Below are 16,954 nucleotides of genomic sequence, written 5' to 3'. Positions count from 1 at the left end.
CGCCCCCCGCGCGCGGCCCCGCCGCCGCCTTGCTGTCCGCTTTTGTCACTCGGCACTGGGCGGTGGAGGCGGCCATCTTGGCACCGGCGCACGCGGGCCGGCCGCCCCAGGCGGGAGCAGCCGAGCGCCGAGCGCCGCCAACGCAGAGCCTACTCAGCCCCGCCTCTCGGGGCACGCCCAGGGTGGCCGGCAGAGCGTCGAGCGCCGCGAGCGGAACACTTGTCTTAGCCCTGCGGACTTGCTCCCGGCTCGCCGAGATTTGATAGGGCGAGAACCTAAGCATCCTAAGGCCCTTCGGCTATCTTAGCACCAAGATCGCACGTGTCCCACAAAACAACACTCCGAAGCCTGGATTCCTAAAGGACCTGGAGAGTCACTCCCATTACTGAAGTCACCCCCCCCCCGCCCCGGCGGGGAACGTGGAAGACCCCCGAACCGCAGCCATGAGAGTCCCTCCAGCATCATGCTGGAACTCAGTTGTTCCCTGACTGCGTTCTCTGGACCTGGAGAACTTAAAGCTGGACCCTTAAAGCTACCATCACCTTCCTGGAACTCTCTGCCCCTCCCTCCACAACTAACCGGCTTTTCTCCAAGGTTTCTTGACAGCTGGGTGGGGCCAGATTTTGGCCTCTGCTCCGCCCCCGACCTGGCACCCACCCACTTCGGAGTTGCTTGGAGAGAAAGAGAACCTTCTAAGGGCCATGTAACAAGGGGTGCCCAGACCTGGTTCCTAGTCTTGGGCATCTCTCCTCTAAGTAACGCTTCCAGCATCTTTATGCGCCTCCCTTTTGCAATCCCTCATTCCCCAATAGAAAGGTCGTCACAGCCCGCCTTTCCTCCTAATAGTAAAACCAGGGCAGCACCAAGGCCATCTCCAGTTTGTAGACTGACCCTTCATATTCCAATAGCCTGGCACACGGGTTCTTTAGCTCATGTTGGGAACCTATTCCCAATTCCAGGTTCCTGGCTTGTGTGTTGGTTGAGAGAGGTAAGCCTAGCATGTAGGACTCTGCCAACATTTGCTGGGGTGATGGGACAAGAAGAGGGAGGATTGGAAGTCACACAAGGCTTCTGTGTCACCAGTCATCCCTAGAACCAGCCAGCTCTACGTCTTAGCCACTCTGGAGACACTGCAAAGCAAGGCAGGCAGGGGAGCCCTCCAAGTGGGTTTTTGGATGCTGTAAAGCACACCAGAGACTACCCATTTTTCTCCCATCGAGCCACTGGTGGATTTGAACTGTCAGAGTGGTGCTGCCTTTGTTAGCAGCGCAACTTCCTAGGAATAGACCACCTGACCTCCCCAAGGTACAACACTTTCCTCCTTGTCAAAGGCAGCTGGGGCTCTGATAAGCCCTCCTCTCTTTTGCAGACTGTGAGTGCCTTTCAGGGGTAAAAGGGCTTGCAAATGAGTTCATTTGAGCCCAGAGTACCTGAAAGCGGCAGGTAGAAGTATAGAGGGGACCCCCAGACAGCATCCCATCCTAGATAATCCCATGCCTCCAAGGGGAGTCTCTGGGTTGCACAAATAGATGAGCACTAGACTGCTAGCTGAAAAGCTGGCTGTTTGAGTCTACCCAGAGGCATGTCAGAAGACATATCTGGCAATGTTGTCAAAGAATCACAGCCTTGAAAACCTCGTGAAGTGCATACATGAGGCCGTCATGAGTCGCAGCCAACCCAAAGGCAATGAACATAGCTGACCCCCTGCCAGGTTCTCTGCCTTGAAGTTCAATATTCACCCACAAAGTCAAGCTCTGTGAGGCTAGGTCCTCGTCCATGTCCCCTCTGGAGCCCAGCCCTAGCTAGATGCCACAACCACACAGTCCTATAGGATTCTAGCCACTGTCTACCAAACTGTCCAATGCAGTGAAGCAGTGCAGCCTTGCTGCCTTGTGGCCATGCAAGGCCAGTGATTCTCTATTTTCCTTATCTGTAAAACAGGGACACAACAATACCCCACAAAATTAGCAACTCTCCATGGAATTCTCTTGAGGCATAAATGAGATGACTGATTCAGGTCAAAACCTCAATACATAGCATCACTTGGTTCATGGAAGGGGCTATCAGTTCTACCAGATAACTGGAGAGTCACCAGCAGTCTGGGGTTGAGAGGCTAGATTTGCTCTGTCCAGCAGGGTAGCCACTAACCTAGTATTAGCTGTCTTTCAACCACATGTGGTCTGTGGTGACCATGTCGGGCAGCACAGACAGAGAACAACTTGGTCACCTCGGAATATTCTAATGAACAGCACTGCTCTGGACATAGGAGGAATGCTCAAGGGTTAAGATTATATAACCAAAAAGTTGGTGGTTCAACTCCAGACAGAAGCACCTCAGAAGAAAGGTCTGGTGATCTACTTCTAAAGCATAAGCCAGTAACCCCCCCCCACACACACACCACCGGAGCACAGGGCTATTCTGACACACATGAGGTCAACTTGAGTCAGAACTGACTTGATGACAATTGTTTGTGTTTTGTTTTGGGTGGGGTTTTTTTTTTGCTTTGTTTTGTTCCATCCCTAGATACCAGGTCTCACCAGGAGCAAAGCTTTTGGACTCTTGGCTGCCTCGGGCTTGCTTTAAATCCCAACTGCAATACTGACAGCTATGAGACTTCTGGCAAGTTAGTTGAGCCCTCTGTGCCTCAGTTTCCTCATCTGTAAAATGGGACCTATAAAAATACCCACCGTGTAGGGGGTGTTGTAAGGATGTAGATGAATTTATGTTGGTAAAATACTTCAGAAGAGCCCATGAAGTATTTGCTTGATCATCGTTACAAAGCATTAGGGAGAGATAGGAATCATTCTAGGCTTTGAATAAAGCAGAAATGAGCCTTATGTGGCAGAGTGGTTGAGGACAGTGTGAACTTGCTTTGTGAAGCAGTTCATAGTGCTTGTAGGAAAGTGGGGTCCTCTCCCCTCCATCCCCTTCCCTGCTTGCCCTCTCCCCTTACCATCTCCGTAGACTGATCCAGTATCCTCGGCCCAAGTGGGTGGGAAGGGTACCGTGAGAGGTAAGCGGGGCCGCCGAGAGGTAAGGAAGGCGCCAGGTGGCCCCCCAGCCTCACGGTCCAGGGGACTGGGGGGCTGCTCAGCCGCCGAGGTAGCCAGCAGCTCCTGCAGGATGTTGATAGGTGAGACGGTGACTTCCCAGTTGGTGATGCCAAAGTCTCGCAGGTGGGCCCGGGCATGGCTGGAGAGGCCTGCCCTCGTGTCAAAGCCAGCCCCACAGAAGTCACAGCGCATCAGGCTGAAGGTGCCTGGGTCGAAGTTAGCCACTGTGGAGGGAGAGAGGACACAACAACCTGGAGAGGGTGACTCCTCAGTTCTAGCCTTGTAACCAGGGCTCACCCCTGCAGATCAGACTCTGCAGGGGTGAGTCCTTGACTGCCTTCTTCCTCCTTTGACAGTCACAAGTCTTCCTCCAGGAAGCCCTCCTGACTGACCTCCCAGGTCCAAATCCCTCCACTCTCCAATTGTGGATTTTCCATCATGTGGTTGAATCTTAGATTAATACCCTTATGTCTAGAACTCAGGTGTATGTCTACTCATTGTCACCCCAAATGAGTACCTGGGAAGACCAGTCAGTTAAATACCTGACAACCACCTAAAAAGCTTGGTAGTCTGAACCCCCCCCAGAGGCATTTGGAAGAAAGGTCAGGAGAGCTGCTTACGATAGGCCATAGCCTTGAAAACCTTATGGAACAGCTCTACTCTGACACACATGGGATTTCCAGAGCTTAGAATTCCCACAGTGGCAACCGGTGGAAAAAATGATCCCAAAGCCAGAAATGAAATATTAACTGGGTGAAACAACGCATGTTCTGGAACCTTCTTGGAACTCCCCCACTGCCTCCCCAACTAGGTAGAGTCAGGTGCCTTCTCTGAGCCTCCTTGGCCCCCTGTACTCCCCCATCAAGGCTCTAATGACTCCATGACATCGTATCACAACTGCCTGATTTCATGGCTATCTGTCCCCTGCCTCCTGGTCATACCCAGCATATGGGTGGGCACACATGCACATGTACACAAGTGCAAACACACACACACACGACCGGCCACTTGGGCTCCATATCTGCCAATCTCGGAATTACCCAGTCTTTGCATTGGAGATAGATCTCTGGAACCAGAACCTTGGCACCTGGGAACTTGCATCATTCCACAGGCAGCCTCGGGGTGGGGGTGGGGAAGGGTTCTGAAGCCCCTTCAAGGCTCCACCATTCTAGGCTGTGACTGCCAGGGAAATAGGGCTTGTTTCTTCTGTTCACTCCCATGTCCTCGAGTGCCCAGAATAGAGATGACCTTTCACAATAAAGATTTGCCAAATGAAAGAATAAATAAAATGCCCTGCCTGCCACTGTCTTCTCTGTCCAGAATCCCTTCTCAAACTACAGACATGATCAGGGTGCTGGTGTGTCTCCCCATACATCCAACGACAGGGTGGGCTTTGCCAGACCCCCCCCCCCACCAGGTCTTCCTGCAGGGAGGTCTCAACTTTACCCTGCTTAGAATCCCTGGGTAGTACTTAAGGTTAACACAATCACCTGCTAACCAAAAGGTTGGCAGTTTGAGTCTCCCTAGAGGCACCTTGTAAGAAAGGCTTGGCAAGCTACTTCTGAAAAACCTGCTCTTGAAATGTCTGTGGAGCCCAATTCTGCTTTTCCACACATGGGGTCATCATGAGTCAGAGTGGACTGAATGGCAATTGGTTGAAGAGTCCCTGGGTGGTGCAGATGGTTGCATGCTTGGCTAGGGACAGGAAGACTGGAGGTTTGAGCCTACCCAGAGGTGCCTCAGAAGAAAGGCCTGGCAAGGCTGCTTCTGAAAAACTAGCTACTTAAAACCCTATGGAGCACAGCACTACCCTGACACACATGGGGTCGCCATGAGTCAGAATTGACTGACTGGCAACAGGCTTGGTGGTGGTGGTGTTTTCTATGCTAATGGAGGGTACAGAGCAAGATTTTCTGGGCATGCTCCAGGCCCTGCCCTGCCCCTCCTTGGCCTTGGAGGGCAGTGGGTGCTGCAGTGAACTCCCCTACCTTTTTTCTTCTTCTTCTGGAAGGAGAACCTTCGCTCGATGGCTTTGACCTCCTCAGCTGAGATGAAGTGCCTCACGTTATAGCTGACGCCCACGCGGTTCAGGTGGCCCCGGACATGGTTGGCCAGCCCAATGCCATTGTGGAAACGGTCAGGGCAATAGGGACATTTCCTTTCCTCATGCTTCAGAGCTGCCGGGTCCCCATCAAGGAGTGTGTCCAGGCCCAGCGGGTCATCCAGTGGTGCGTCCAGCAACAGGAAATCCAGGGGGTGGTTGCCCCTCAGCTCCAGCTCCTCCACCTGCAGCCTAGGGGGTACCCTGGCGGCTGCCATGACTTCTGGTGTGAGCTTTGCCATCACTACAACTGGGACCATCTTCCGGAGCTGCTGTTGCTGGGCCTGTGAGCCCTCAGCGGCCCACAGGGCTCCTTGGAAAGCACGCTTGAGCTCCAGGGCTGTCTGTGGGATGAGGGGGGCGACTGGGGGTGCATAGACCCCGTTTTCGGGAGTTAAGTCTATTTCAGAGGTCAGGATCATGTCATCCTCCTCTCCACTCCAGGGGTGTCTCTGGTCTCCTAACTGGCCCGGGAACTCGCAGCCCAAAGTGTCCCCGAGCTCCTGGAGGTGGAGCAGGTGGACAGAGCTTTTATTTCTACCGGGCTGCACAGAGTAAGGGGCGGGTGCTGGCGGGGAAGAATAGGGCGGTTTCCCCAGCGGCCTCTGGGGGGCGCCACACGGTGGCGACTTTGACAGTGGGAACTCCTGCTCGCCCAGCGGCTGGCAGGCTGCCTCGAAAGCCAGGCTGGAGTTGTACCCTGCAGGACTCGCCTGCCACGAGGAGGCCACAAGCGGTTCAGCTTTGCCAAAAGAGTCTTCGGTGGCGTCGGGGAAGTGGGCGTACGCGTCCTGGCTGGTGCCCGGCTGGCCGGCAGGGTCCTCCTGGAAAGCCTCGCCGTCATCCCAGTGCGGACGGGCGTGCACAAAGCGCACGTGCTCCCTGAGCAGGCTCTCGCTGGGGGCGGGGAAGCCACAGAAGATGCAGGCACTGAGGCCCGGGGAGGACGCGTAGGGCTGGAAGGCAAGGTTGGGCGTCTCCGGGCCGGGGCTGCCGGCACTGCTGCCCCCGGTGCTGCCGAAGGGCTCCGAGGCCACCGGGCCGCGGTGCTCCCGCGCGTGCAGCTTGGTGTGCTGACCGAAGGCCTTGGAGGAGTTGGTGCCGAAGACGCACTTGGAGCACTGCAGGCGTGCCTGGCGGCCCTCGTCCTCCGGCACCTGCTTCAGCTTCTGGATCTCCTCGATGATCTTCTCCCGGGAGCTCTGATGCAGCTGTTGGTGCTGCTCCAGGGTGCCGGGGTCGGCGAAGGCCCAGCCACACTCGCCACAGGCCAGGGGGGCCAGCTCGGCTGGGGGCTCCTGGCCCGGGGTGCGCCGGTGCTGGCTCATGTGCTCCAGGAGGTGCTCCTTCTGCCGGAAGTAGATGCTGCACTCGATGCATGGGAACACGGCCGGCTCCTCATCTTCCTCCTCATCCTCATCGGGGCTAACTGTGCCCTCGGCCACCTCCTCCAGGAGCTCGCACAGGTAAGGTCCAGTCTGCACAGGGGGCAGCAGAGGCTGCAGCCGCTCCACAGAGGCCTCCGAGTTCACCGTCCAGGTCTGTGTGGCCACCTCCAGGGCTGCCCTCGGCAGGCTCCACTCGGGTGGTGGGGTCAGGGCTTCGGGGTCCTCTTGTGTGACTGTCACGGTCATCGTCTGGGGGTTGTCATCTGTTGGCACGAGGACCCTCCGGAAGGAGTCCAGGTGCAGCCCCACGTCCTGAGGGAAGGCCTGCTCCTCGACATCCTCAAGCCAGGGGAGGCCAGCGAGGCCGCGGGGTTCCTTTCCCGCCAGCTTTGGTCCCCCCTGGTGGTGGTGTAAGAGCCTTTTAGCGCCCTCGAGCTCAGCGTGGGGCTTCACGGTCCTCACAATGACCGAGTCCTCGAACCTCCGCTCTGAGGGGATGCCCTCCTGGACCAGGGGGTGCTCCCAGGGCCCCTGGCCATCGTGAGGGCCAGGAAAGTGGCCCAGGAAGTGGGGTGGGGGAGAGCCTGGTCGGAAGTCCAGGCTGCCTCCATCCCAGCAGCTGCAAGGAAGTGCCAATGGGGACAGGTTAGCTGTGGGCCTCAGTTTCCCTCCCTTGGGCATGGGGAGGTCTCCCAGGTAGTCAGCTCGAGAGCAGCTTAGAGAGGACAGGGACTTCATGTGCTATAGAGTAGAACTGCTCCATAGGGTTTTCTAGGGCAAGGAGTCTCTGGGGGCACAAATATAAGAGCTAGACTACTACTAGCCAAAAGACCAGAATTTGAATCCACTCAGAGGTGCCTTGGAAGAAAAGCCTGGTGATCAGCTTCTGAAAGGTCACAGCCTTGAAAAACCTAAGGATGAGTTCTACTCTGTACACACAGGGTCACCATGGGCTGGAAACGACTCCACAGCAACTCACACCATCAGATGGAGTGAGGGGGTGGAGAACACCTTTAAATCCATCCAGAGCTCTGGTCAAACACCCAGGCTCAGATCTCAAGATGCACCCCTCCACCTAGCTCAGCTCCCTTGCATCCTGAGCGGAGGGTATGCACAGGGAGACAGGGCCACCTCCAAGAGGAGGCTCCAAGTCTGGAGTCAGTCACAGTCAACTCTCATTTCCTCCCTGGAGGGCCCAAGGTCTGGGCTTCTGCCTGGTCCTCCCCAAACTGGGCTGACTGAGTTAATTTCATGCCACTCCTTTCTCACCCTAAATTACACAGCTAATTGGGTTACACTTCTCACTTTGCAGCAACAGTAACCCTCCTTTCACATCTCCCCTGCAGAGGCTGGAAAGATACTACAGGGAGATGTTAATGGTTCCTGCTCAGCCTGTGATCTACAGGGTGAGGTGAGGCAACTTCTATGGGCCTCAGTTTTCCAATCCTAAAAATGGGTATGATTTCCAAGAGCCAGCAACCTCCAAGTCCTCATGCAATGTGTAAGGATAGATGCTTATTTAAATAGCACTTTAAAAAACGTACTGCACCAAGTCAGAGTTTGCTTCCTTTCAAACAGGAGGGCACCACTTAATGCTGGGAAACACTTAGGCTGACGCTTTGCCTCCCAGTAAACCCAAGACCAACATGGGCTTTTATGTTTGTCTTTTATAAGTCTCCATCACCAAGAGCCTAACTCCATGAGAAAGAGCCCTGGTGGCAGAGTGTGTTGTGTGTTGGACTGCTAACAGAAAGGCCAGGAGTTCGAATCCACCAGAACTGTTCCAAGGGAGAAAGGCGAGACAGTCTTTCTGGAAAGATTCACAGCCTCAGAACCCCAGCTTGACAGTAGTGGGTTTGGCATGGCTTATTGGTAAGGAATTACGCTGCCACTGCAAAGGGACATGGTTTGAATCCACCAGATGCTCCATGGGAGAAAAATGAACAATTTACTCCCATCAATTTACTACTTATGAAAACAAAGAGAGGGTCAGCAATGAGTCCGTTTCGACCTGACAGTACACAATAGCAACGTCACCCTCAGTGGGTACTGACCGCTTCCATGGAACAGGTGGGAGTTCCTACGTGGTGCAAACAGTAAATGCACACAGGTGCTAACCAAAAGATGAGAGCAAGAACGTCCTGGTGGTCTACTTCTGAAAGACTGGCTACTGAAAACCCTCTGGAGAACATTTCTACTCTGATACATGTGGCGCTGCCACGTGTCAGGGTTGATGGCAACTATATATATACATTTGTTTGTTTGTTTGTTTTAAATGAAGCAGATGAGGAAACAGGTTCTGCAGGAGGCTAAGCGGGGAGCACGCAGGTCGTTGCACAAAGTCACACCTATGAATCGGGACACTACAGGAGCATCCTCTGTGCAGGGCTGTGGCCGGTGCAAAGCACAGGCTCTGTAGCTGATACCCTGTTGTTGTAAAGTTGAGTCCAGTTCATGGTGACCCCCTGTGCTATAAAGAAAACTGCTTTAGAGGGTCTTCTTGGCCTGGGTGGTGCAAACAGTCAAACACTGGACTGCTAACAGAAAGCATGGCAGTTTGAAGCCTCCTAGAGATGCAATGGCAATAACGCCTGGGGATCATCTCTCAAAAAGCCTGTGGAAGGGAGCTCTAGTGTCCTAGTGGCAAGAAGCTGCACTGCAATCCCAGAGGCATGCAGTTCAAATCCACCAGATGCTCTGCTGGAGGAGGGGCAATCGCCTCTTGTACCACTCAGATCTGATTTGACGGTACACACACACAAAAATAAAGCGTGTGGAACCACTCTTCTCTGCATGCACACACAGCCATAGCTCATTTGACAGCAGCTGAAAGCAACCACCACCACCACGTATATGGAAGGTGACTGCTAGGCCTTTCTTCCCTGGCAACACTGAGTAAACCCGAACTGCCAACTTGAGGGTTGGTGGGTGATTGCAAATGTTTGCACCACCCAAGGACCTGATCTACAGTTGATAGCTAGTATTAGTCCTGGTACAACTAGGGCTTTGTTATGAAAAAGCAGCATCCACAAAGCCATTTAATGAATGGTAGCTGTTGTCAGCATTGTTGCCTGGGGGGTCTGCAAGGCATCATATGGACTCCATTTTACAGATAAGGAAACTGAGGCACAGAGAGAGCTAGCATCATTCAAAGGGACTCCAAGGGTTGAGCCTCCAGGCCCTGGCACACAAGTAATCCCACTCCTGGCAGGGATAATGAGAGTTGACTGTCTGTGTTTATCCCGCCCGCCTCCCTCAGCACATGCTCAGGGCTGCTCACTGGGGTCACCTCTTCCTGCCTGACCTCCTGATCCCGTCTCGATCCCGGGGTGGGGGGGCTTTTCTGGGGCCTGGGCATATCCCCCGGCCTCCCTGCCCTCCCTGAGTCAGGGCCAGCGTGGCACTCACCAGCTGCTGATCCGATGGGTGGTAGAGGTGGCACGGGGGAGGGCTTCGCTGAGGCCGGGATGGGGTTGCCCGTCTGCAACAGAGAGGGGAGACCCTGAGGGGCTAGGGGCCCTGTGGCTGAGGCCCTTCGCACCCCAGCCCTGGGAACCTTGCTGGGTGCCTTGGGAGGGCCCCACTGGCTCCCAGCCCCTTTCCCTGAGATGTCTTTGATTGCCACTTCCCTAAGCTCAGCAAAGGGTTTCCTTAGAGGGGTCTCCTTTGCTCTCCTGGGGGAGTCCCAGAAGTTGGCTGCCTTCCAACCTTCCTCTCTAGTTCCCACAAGCAAACCCTGGTAAACTTTCACCTGGCTTCTCATTGTATCAACCCTCACGATGGCTCAAGCCCACCTAACTCTCTTGGGCTGCAGAGCCCGAGAATTCCCTCTCCCTGGCTTCCTGCGTGGCCAGCCCAAAAAGCTCCCTCCTCTGGCCACTTGTAAAGGGAGCCTCTGTGGAGTTCTCCCTCATTGTCTGCTTTGCTTCTGGCTTTGCACTCTTTGAAACCACCTGTCTCACCCCTCAGGAGGCTTGATGGCCTGTCTCCCCAGCTAACCAGCACGGAAACCCCCTGAGGGTAGGGGCGTCATCTGCCCTGTCTACTGGGTACCTATCAGACATCGACTGCAGGATGAACATGGGGCTATGAGGGTCTGGTTCTGCCTCCTGGACCGCTTCCAGGCTAATGCCCTGGAACTGAGTCCTCTCCTGGGACCCCTCACAGAGACAGCCAACTCTCCATTATCTGCCTGTGGAGCCAAAGCCTGGAGAGACCCCGGAAATCCTGGCCTGGGTCCTCTGCCTGCCGTGTGCTCAAGCATGCCAGCCAGGGGCTGAGCCAAATCGCCTGTGCCAAGGTTAACACACCGGGGGTGCTTGTCCCGGGTCCAGAGCCTCAATCCAGAGATGGCTAGAATGATGGCTGGTTCTTTTTCCAGTCCCAACTGTCCACTTGCCCAGGAAATTGAGAGCAGACTGTCAGAAGCCAGGGATAAAAGGGGATTCCAAAAGTTGGGGTCTTTTTTGCCTAACTTGTGAATAGAACCATGAGAACTGTGTGGCTTCTTGAAGGTGGGGGCAAAAGGAAAGGGCAGGGATTTGCATGGCCAGAGCTAGGTGTCTCCACCTCAGCAGCATGGGCATTTGAGCCCCAGTCATTCTTTGAGGGCACCCATCCTGAGTGCTGGAGTCCCTCAGAGCACTAGAATAATTGGCCAAAAAGTAGGCAGTTCAAATCCACCCAAGAGGAACCTCAGAAAACAGGCAGGGCGCTTGATCTGCTTCTGAGAAGTCATGGTCTTGAAAATCCTGTGGACACAGTTCTATCCTGACACACGTGGGGTCGGTCACCAGGAGCCGGAGTCAACTTGAGGGCCACTAACAGCCATTCCAATGACAGGGTTCAGATCTGCTGTTCAAAGTGTCACTGAGTTGTACTCGACTCGACGGCACCTAACTACAACAAAAGGCGTTCTGTGCATCGCAGGATGTTGAGTAGCACCCTTGGCCTCCACACAGTTGATGCTAGTAGCACTGCCCTCCAGTGTGAAAACCACAGGTGTCCCCAGACACTGCCAAATGTCCCCCCCGGGGTCAGAACGGTCCCAGTTGAGAACTAGCAGGGGACGAGGAGCTGAGCCAAGCTGGACATATGCTTGGGTGCCAGTGTGCCTGTGGGATGGGGCATGAGGTCAGGTGTTGGGGGAGGGGAGAGTTGAGGTTTGGAAAGTAAATCCTGGGTGGTGCCAACAGTTAAACACTCAATTACTGACCAAGAGGTTGGAGGTTCAAACACACCCAGAGATGCCTCAGAAGAAAGTCCTCGTTATCAGAGTCTGAAAGATCACAGCAAACCCTGGGAGGCACAGTTCTTTCTACTCCACACACACAAGGGAGCACACGGAGGCACCATGAGTTAGCACTGATTTGATGACAACCAGTGCGATTTGGTTCCGTCTAAACAAATCAAGGAAGGGAGACCCCTGCATACGGGGTTTCTCGGGGACCCACATGCAAGATGACACAGATATAACTTTTCAAGAGAGGATGAATGGACCTAGTGGAGCCTGAGAGACACAAGTGGAGGGTCTGGATGCCCTGCTTCGTAGATGCAGGACCCCTCAAGCTCCTGAGATGCAGCGTCCCAGATTTGATGATTTTGTGATTGCCGGAGTCTAAGAATTCCGCGATGAGCCAGGGGGCTGGGTTGGCCTCTTTGTCTGAGCAGCTCCAATGAGGTTCCTATTTTTAGTGGCAGCGACTTTGGAGGAAGCAGGCCACACAACTGGGGGTGGGGGCTCGCCCAGAGGCTTTGTAACCCGAGGCCATCACCAACTCTGGGGATCTAAAGGGTCAGGCAGGGATCATGCAGAGGGTTCTTCATTGGGGTCGCTAAGGATTTGAAAATGAGAACATGCTTCAGAGGGGCCGACGAGCAGCTTGAAACCTGTGCCAGACAGCTTCTTGGTATGGCCAATAATTCAACTTCAAGTCCCAGAGGTGGCCTAAAAGAGCATGTTTTTCGCTCTCTGTGCCTCAGTTTTCTTCTCTGTGCAAGGGAAATGGACGGTGATGATTCAGTGTTAGAATGTTCACCCTCTAGGAGAAAGAGTTGCTGTTTAATTCCCGGCCAATAAGTCTCCTGTGTGGTCACTGACCTTTGGTCAGTTCAGGCTTGGATGCTGCTATGAGGCTGAATAGCTTTCAGTGGAGGGTCCAGATTAAGACAGACCAGGAAGACCTGACATTTGACCCCCACAAATCAGCCAGTGAAAATGCTACGGATTCTAACAGTCCAAACCAAAGCTGATCATGGGATGGTGCAGGATGGGGCAGCATTTCACGAAGTTGACCCCAGCGTGACTAACAACAGTGTCCCAATGCAACAATCACCAACCCCAACCCCGATGCAACAAATGTTGGACCCAGTGAGGCTGTGGAGGGGAGGGCTGAGAGGAGCGGGGTTGGAGTGCTCTGGGGTGGAAGGTGGAGCCTCACGCCTGCTTCCCGATCTGGCTTCCTCCCCAGCCTGGAACCCCACAAGGGCGGCAATGATGCATCACTCGCTGTTCATTCCCAACATGGCATCAAATGCACAACAGGTATGTCTCAGCACCTCTGAGCCTCTGATACACCCTGGAGGCTACACAGTGGGAAGGTGGCTGGGATGATGCATCTAGGTTCAGGTGGAGAGGTTTGGAGGTGGCTGCGCTGGGGTTGCCCTGGGAGGCTCTGAGGGCTGGGGGTGGGGTGGGGAGGAGGGAAACCCAGGCTTCCCAATTGAGGCACCATCAGGACTCTGAGTACAGGTGTCTATGGCCAAGAAGGTGGCAGGAGGGACACCTGGCCTTGCCCCATGCACCCATCCACTCAAGGGAAACCCTGAGGCCTCAATTCTTCACCCTTAGTCTTTAAATCAGACACATGCACAGGATGCCCGTGGCTTTCCCAGTGCAGAGTGACCCACCTGCCTCTCTAGACCTGGGCACATGCCAGGTGAAGAAGAAAGCTTCAATTGCTTGAAACCAGGCCAAGAGGGGGCCCTGGAATCCCCAAGTCCCCTGCCCTGATTGCTGTGTGACTTGGGACATGGCCCTGACTCACCTGCATCTCAGGTGCCTGGCCTGGCCTGAACAGGTTGGAGGTAGGGATGGCCCAGGGTTCCCCGAGCATTGAGATTTCAGTGTTGGGCTGACCTTCTGCCCTTTGGGTCTCATTTTTGCCACCCCTTTTCCACTGCCACCTGCACACGTCAGTCACCTCCAAGCCCATGCCCTCTGCCCAGATGCCCCTGCTCTCCTTTCCTGGTTTACTGCGCCTTCCCTCCCTCTTTCACTTTCTCCAGGATCCCAAAGCTTGCCCCAGAGCAGACCCGGCACTTTGTCCTGGCCTGCAGCCCCTTGTGTCTCCCCTGTTGCAGCCCAACGACTGGGTAATATATCCAGTCCCATTTCTCAGACAGGGGACCCATAAGGATGGACTGTGCGTCCTTGCTCAGTGCCCAAGACGCTCTGTACACATCTGGACCTCACTGAGGATGCCAAGGGTGCATGGGAGCAGGTCAAGGAGACCTGGATACAGCACAGAAGTGGAAGATGAGGGTTGTCAAGCCAGGGTATCTGCCTGGGTGCAAATCTCCATGCAGTTACTGCTTGGCTCTGTGCTCCAGGACCTCAGTTCCTCTACTGCTAACAAGACAATAATAGTAATGGAAGGTAGCCCAAGGGGTTCTTGCAGAAATTATATGAGATGATCATGGAAAGTGCTTGGCATGTAGGAAACTCCAAACAGATGCAGGCGAAGGAGGTGGCAGGAGGGGTGTATTCCCAGATGCCCCAATTTATCAGCCTGCTTTTCCGGACCACTACACACACACACACACACACACACACACACACACACACACACACACACACACACACGATTCCTTCGTGGTGCTCAGATATGCCAGGCTTGTTCTTCCTCACCCCAGGACCCTTGCACATGCTATTTTCTCTCCCATTCACTCAGATGCCACCACTCAGGCAGGTCATCCCTGCCCCCTCCAGGCATCATCGCAGCAAACTGTTCCTTTCCTTCACAGCATTCCTCATTAACAGCCCGTGTGGTCGTGTCTAGTTGCTCGTCCCTTTCCCCTACTGGGGTGTCAGACCCTCCAGGGAAGGGAGTTTGCTGCCTTTTTTTGTTCACAGCTGTACCCCCAGCACCTAGAACATAACCTGGCACACAGGAGGTGCTCCGTATTTAATGAATGAGGTGTGAATTTTTAGGTAGGGATGGTCACCATGGCAGCCCCCTCTGCTAGGTAAACTGAGGCACAAGAGAGTGGTTGCCATCCCTCATCTGTCCAGTCTCTCCCCAGCCACTAGAGGGCACAACTGATTTGGCAACATGCAGCACCAAGGCCCAGGAGCTGGGCTCACCCTCAAGGCACTGTGCAGTGGATGTAGTGATGGGGAGCTGACGTGGACTGATGGCGGCGAAGGCACTTGGGGGATCCATGAGGGAGGGAGCTTGGGGCACTGAGCTGGGCATCTGGTTCCAAATGGTGTGCTCAGAGCAGGGAGGGAGGTAGATTTGGGATCAAGCGCCAGCTCCTTGTAACCCACTCCAGGGGCATGGGGGATGCTTGGTCAAGCCATTGGACTCAGGGGGCCTCTGTCTTCACAACCGTAAAACGGGATGCTCCTCAGAGTGCATAGAGAAGGCTCTAGACCCAAACTGAATTAGCATTCCAACTTGGCTTCTATTGAGTTAGGTGACCCAAGAAGCTGCTGGTCTTCTCTGAGCCTTAGGGATGGGGCAGCAATATTCCCTCCAGGCCAGAGGGCCCCCTTCTTACCAGAAATGCCACCTCTGCCATCCAGAATATCTTGGGGGCCCTCTTTGGTGACAGGCAGGTAACGAGTGGATCGGAAGATGCCACCTTCCCCCTCGGCAGCCTCAGTCCCACCCTCGATGTCCTCCCTCGGCGCTGGGCCAGGCAGTCTTTCGGGGCCTCGGGGGCGGTCTGGGGCAGCTAGGCCCCCTGCCAGGACCCCATCCATGGGTGCTTTCTGCGAGGCTCCCCTCAGTTTCCACGCTGGCTCAACGGGGCATTGCGGGCCTGGGGGTAGAGAATAAGTTGCTTAGAGGAGATAGCAAAGAGGTCCTACCTGTTTCCCTTCTCTCACTCGGTGCCGCAGTCTACAACCCAGCTCCCCCAAAACCCATCAACAATGTTGCTGTTAAGTAGATTCCAACTAATGGGATCCCATGTGTTAAGAGTAGAACTAAACTCCATAGAGTTTTCTTGACCATGATCTTTACAGAAATCGAGAGCTCAGCCTTTCTTCTGCTAGGTGGGTTTGAACTGCCAGTCTTTAGGTTCGCAGCTGATTGCAAACCACTTGTGCCGCCAGCCAGGGACCCCACCCAGCACAAGTGAGCTGAATAAATGACTCTGAGGTCCCATACACACACAGGTAGCCTATATAATGCCAACTCTCTGCACAGAGACCCTACACTGTCTGCTTGTACCCCATTCACATACCTGCACACCCAGCATTAAGCCTGACAAGCCTCCCTCCTTCCCACAGGGCAGAACTTTGCCCATTGTGCCCTGGCTTCCCTGTACGTGCCAATCTCACACCTCCCTCTGCCGTGCCACCAACACCAGCTCTATGCACCCTCCAGCTTCCCATTATTGCCCCTGCACTTTTTCCACACAACCTTTGCCTCAGTTTCCTATACCAATTATGCTTGCACTTTTTTCACACTCCACCTTCCCCACACACGACCTGGGGGTCCTCCAGCATTAACCCTTTTACCCTTATAACCCAGCGTCAGGTGACCCTAGCATTAAGCTCTTCACTTTTCCTCATCATCGTCCCTCATGCACACCCAACCTGAGGTCCTCCATCCCACCTCCCAAGACTGCTCTAGTCCATGGGGCTCCTGGTCCAGAAATGAGGACCCTGGGGAGGTTGGGAGGGGGGGCTGTCCTCTCCACCTATAAATACCTTCAAGGTAACGGCAGAAAGTGAAGGGCAGGAATGAGGCGCCCTCCCTAGGGAGAGAGTAGGGAGGCCGGGCCCAGGCAACCGGGGCGGGGCCGGTGCTCCGGGCCTGGCTGCAGGCGCTGCCCTCGGGGCCTGGGGACTCCCAGGGGGCCCGTCCATGGGCTGGCAGCCGTAGTGAGGGTCTCTACCCAGGCCTGGAGCAAGCACCTGCGGGTGTCCACCGAGTGGGTACTGCCCACAGGGAACGGGCGGGATCCGCAACTTCGGGGCACTTTGGTAGCGCTGAGCAGGGGGTTCTACCCAGACACCCCCCCAGAGGTCGCAGGCTGGGGGCCGTACCGCGCCGGCGCGCCCCTCGGGGCTCCAGGGTCCGCGGGATGCGCCCTCCGCCCGTGCACCTCGGGGCAGGAGACCCCGCGGGGCGCTCCAGGGGAGGGGGACACCTGCCCCCCGCCCCACCCCTCCCCCC

The 16,954-nt window shown here is 55.1% G+C and overlaps 1 protein-coding gene across 1 annotated transcript in view; it reads right to left on the bottom strand.

The window, feature by feature from the left end:
- WIZ (widely interspaced zinc finger motifs) overlaps nucleotides 1–15,531 on the bottom strand; it is a 24,636-nt gene extending 9,105 nt beyond the window's left edge. The window contains exons 1-3 of the mRNA XM_006898339.1: nucleotides 15,327–15,531; nucleotides 5,042–7,126; nucleotides 2,954–3,277 (exon numbers count right to left, since the gene is read on the bottom strand). Of these exons, the coding sequence (XP_006898401.1) occupies nucleotides 2,954–3,277; nucleotides 5,042–7,126; nucleotides 15,327–15,531 (2,614 nt within the window). The remainder of the gene's footprint in view (nucleotides 1–2,953; nucleotides 3,278–5,041; nucleotides 7,127–15,326) is intronic.
- Nucleotides 15,532–16,954: the final 1,423 nt, after the last annotated feature.

This window comes from Elephantulus edwardii, unplaced genomic scaffold, assembly GCF_000299155.1.
Source record: "Elephantulus edwardii isolate Elephantulus edwardi_28Jun2011 unplaced genomic scaffold, EleEdw1.0 scaffold00226, whole genome shotgun sequence".
In the NCBI taxonomy this organism is placed as follows: Eukaryota; Metazoa; Chordata; class Mammalia; order Macroscelidea; family Macroscelididae; genus Elephantulus; species Elephantulus edwardii.
The sequence above is the reverse complement of the archived record's forward strand: the minus strand, read 5'-3'. Positions and strand labels throughout refer to the sequence as shown.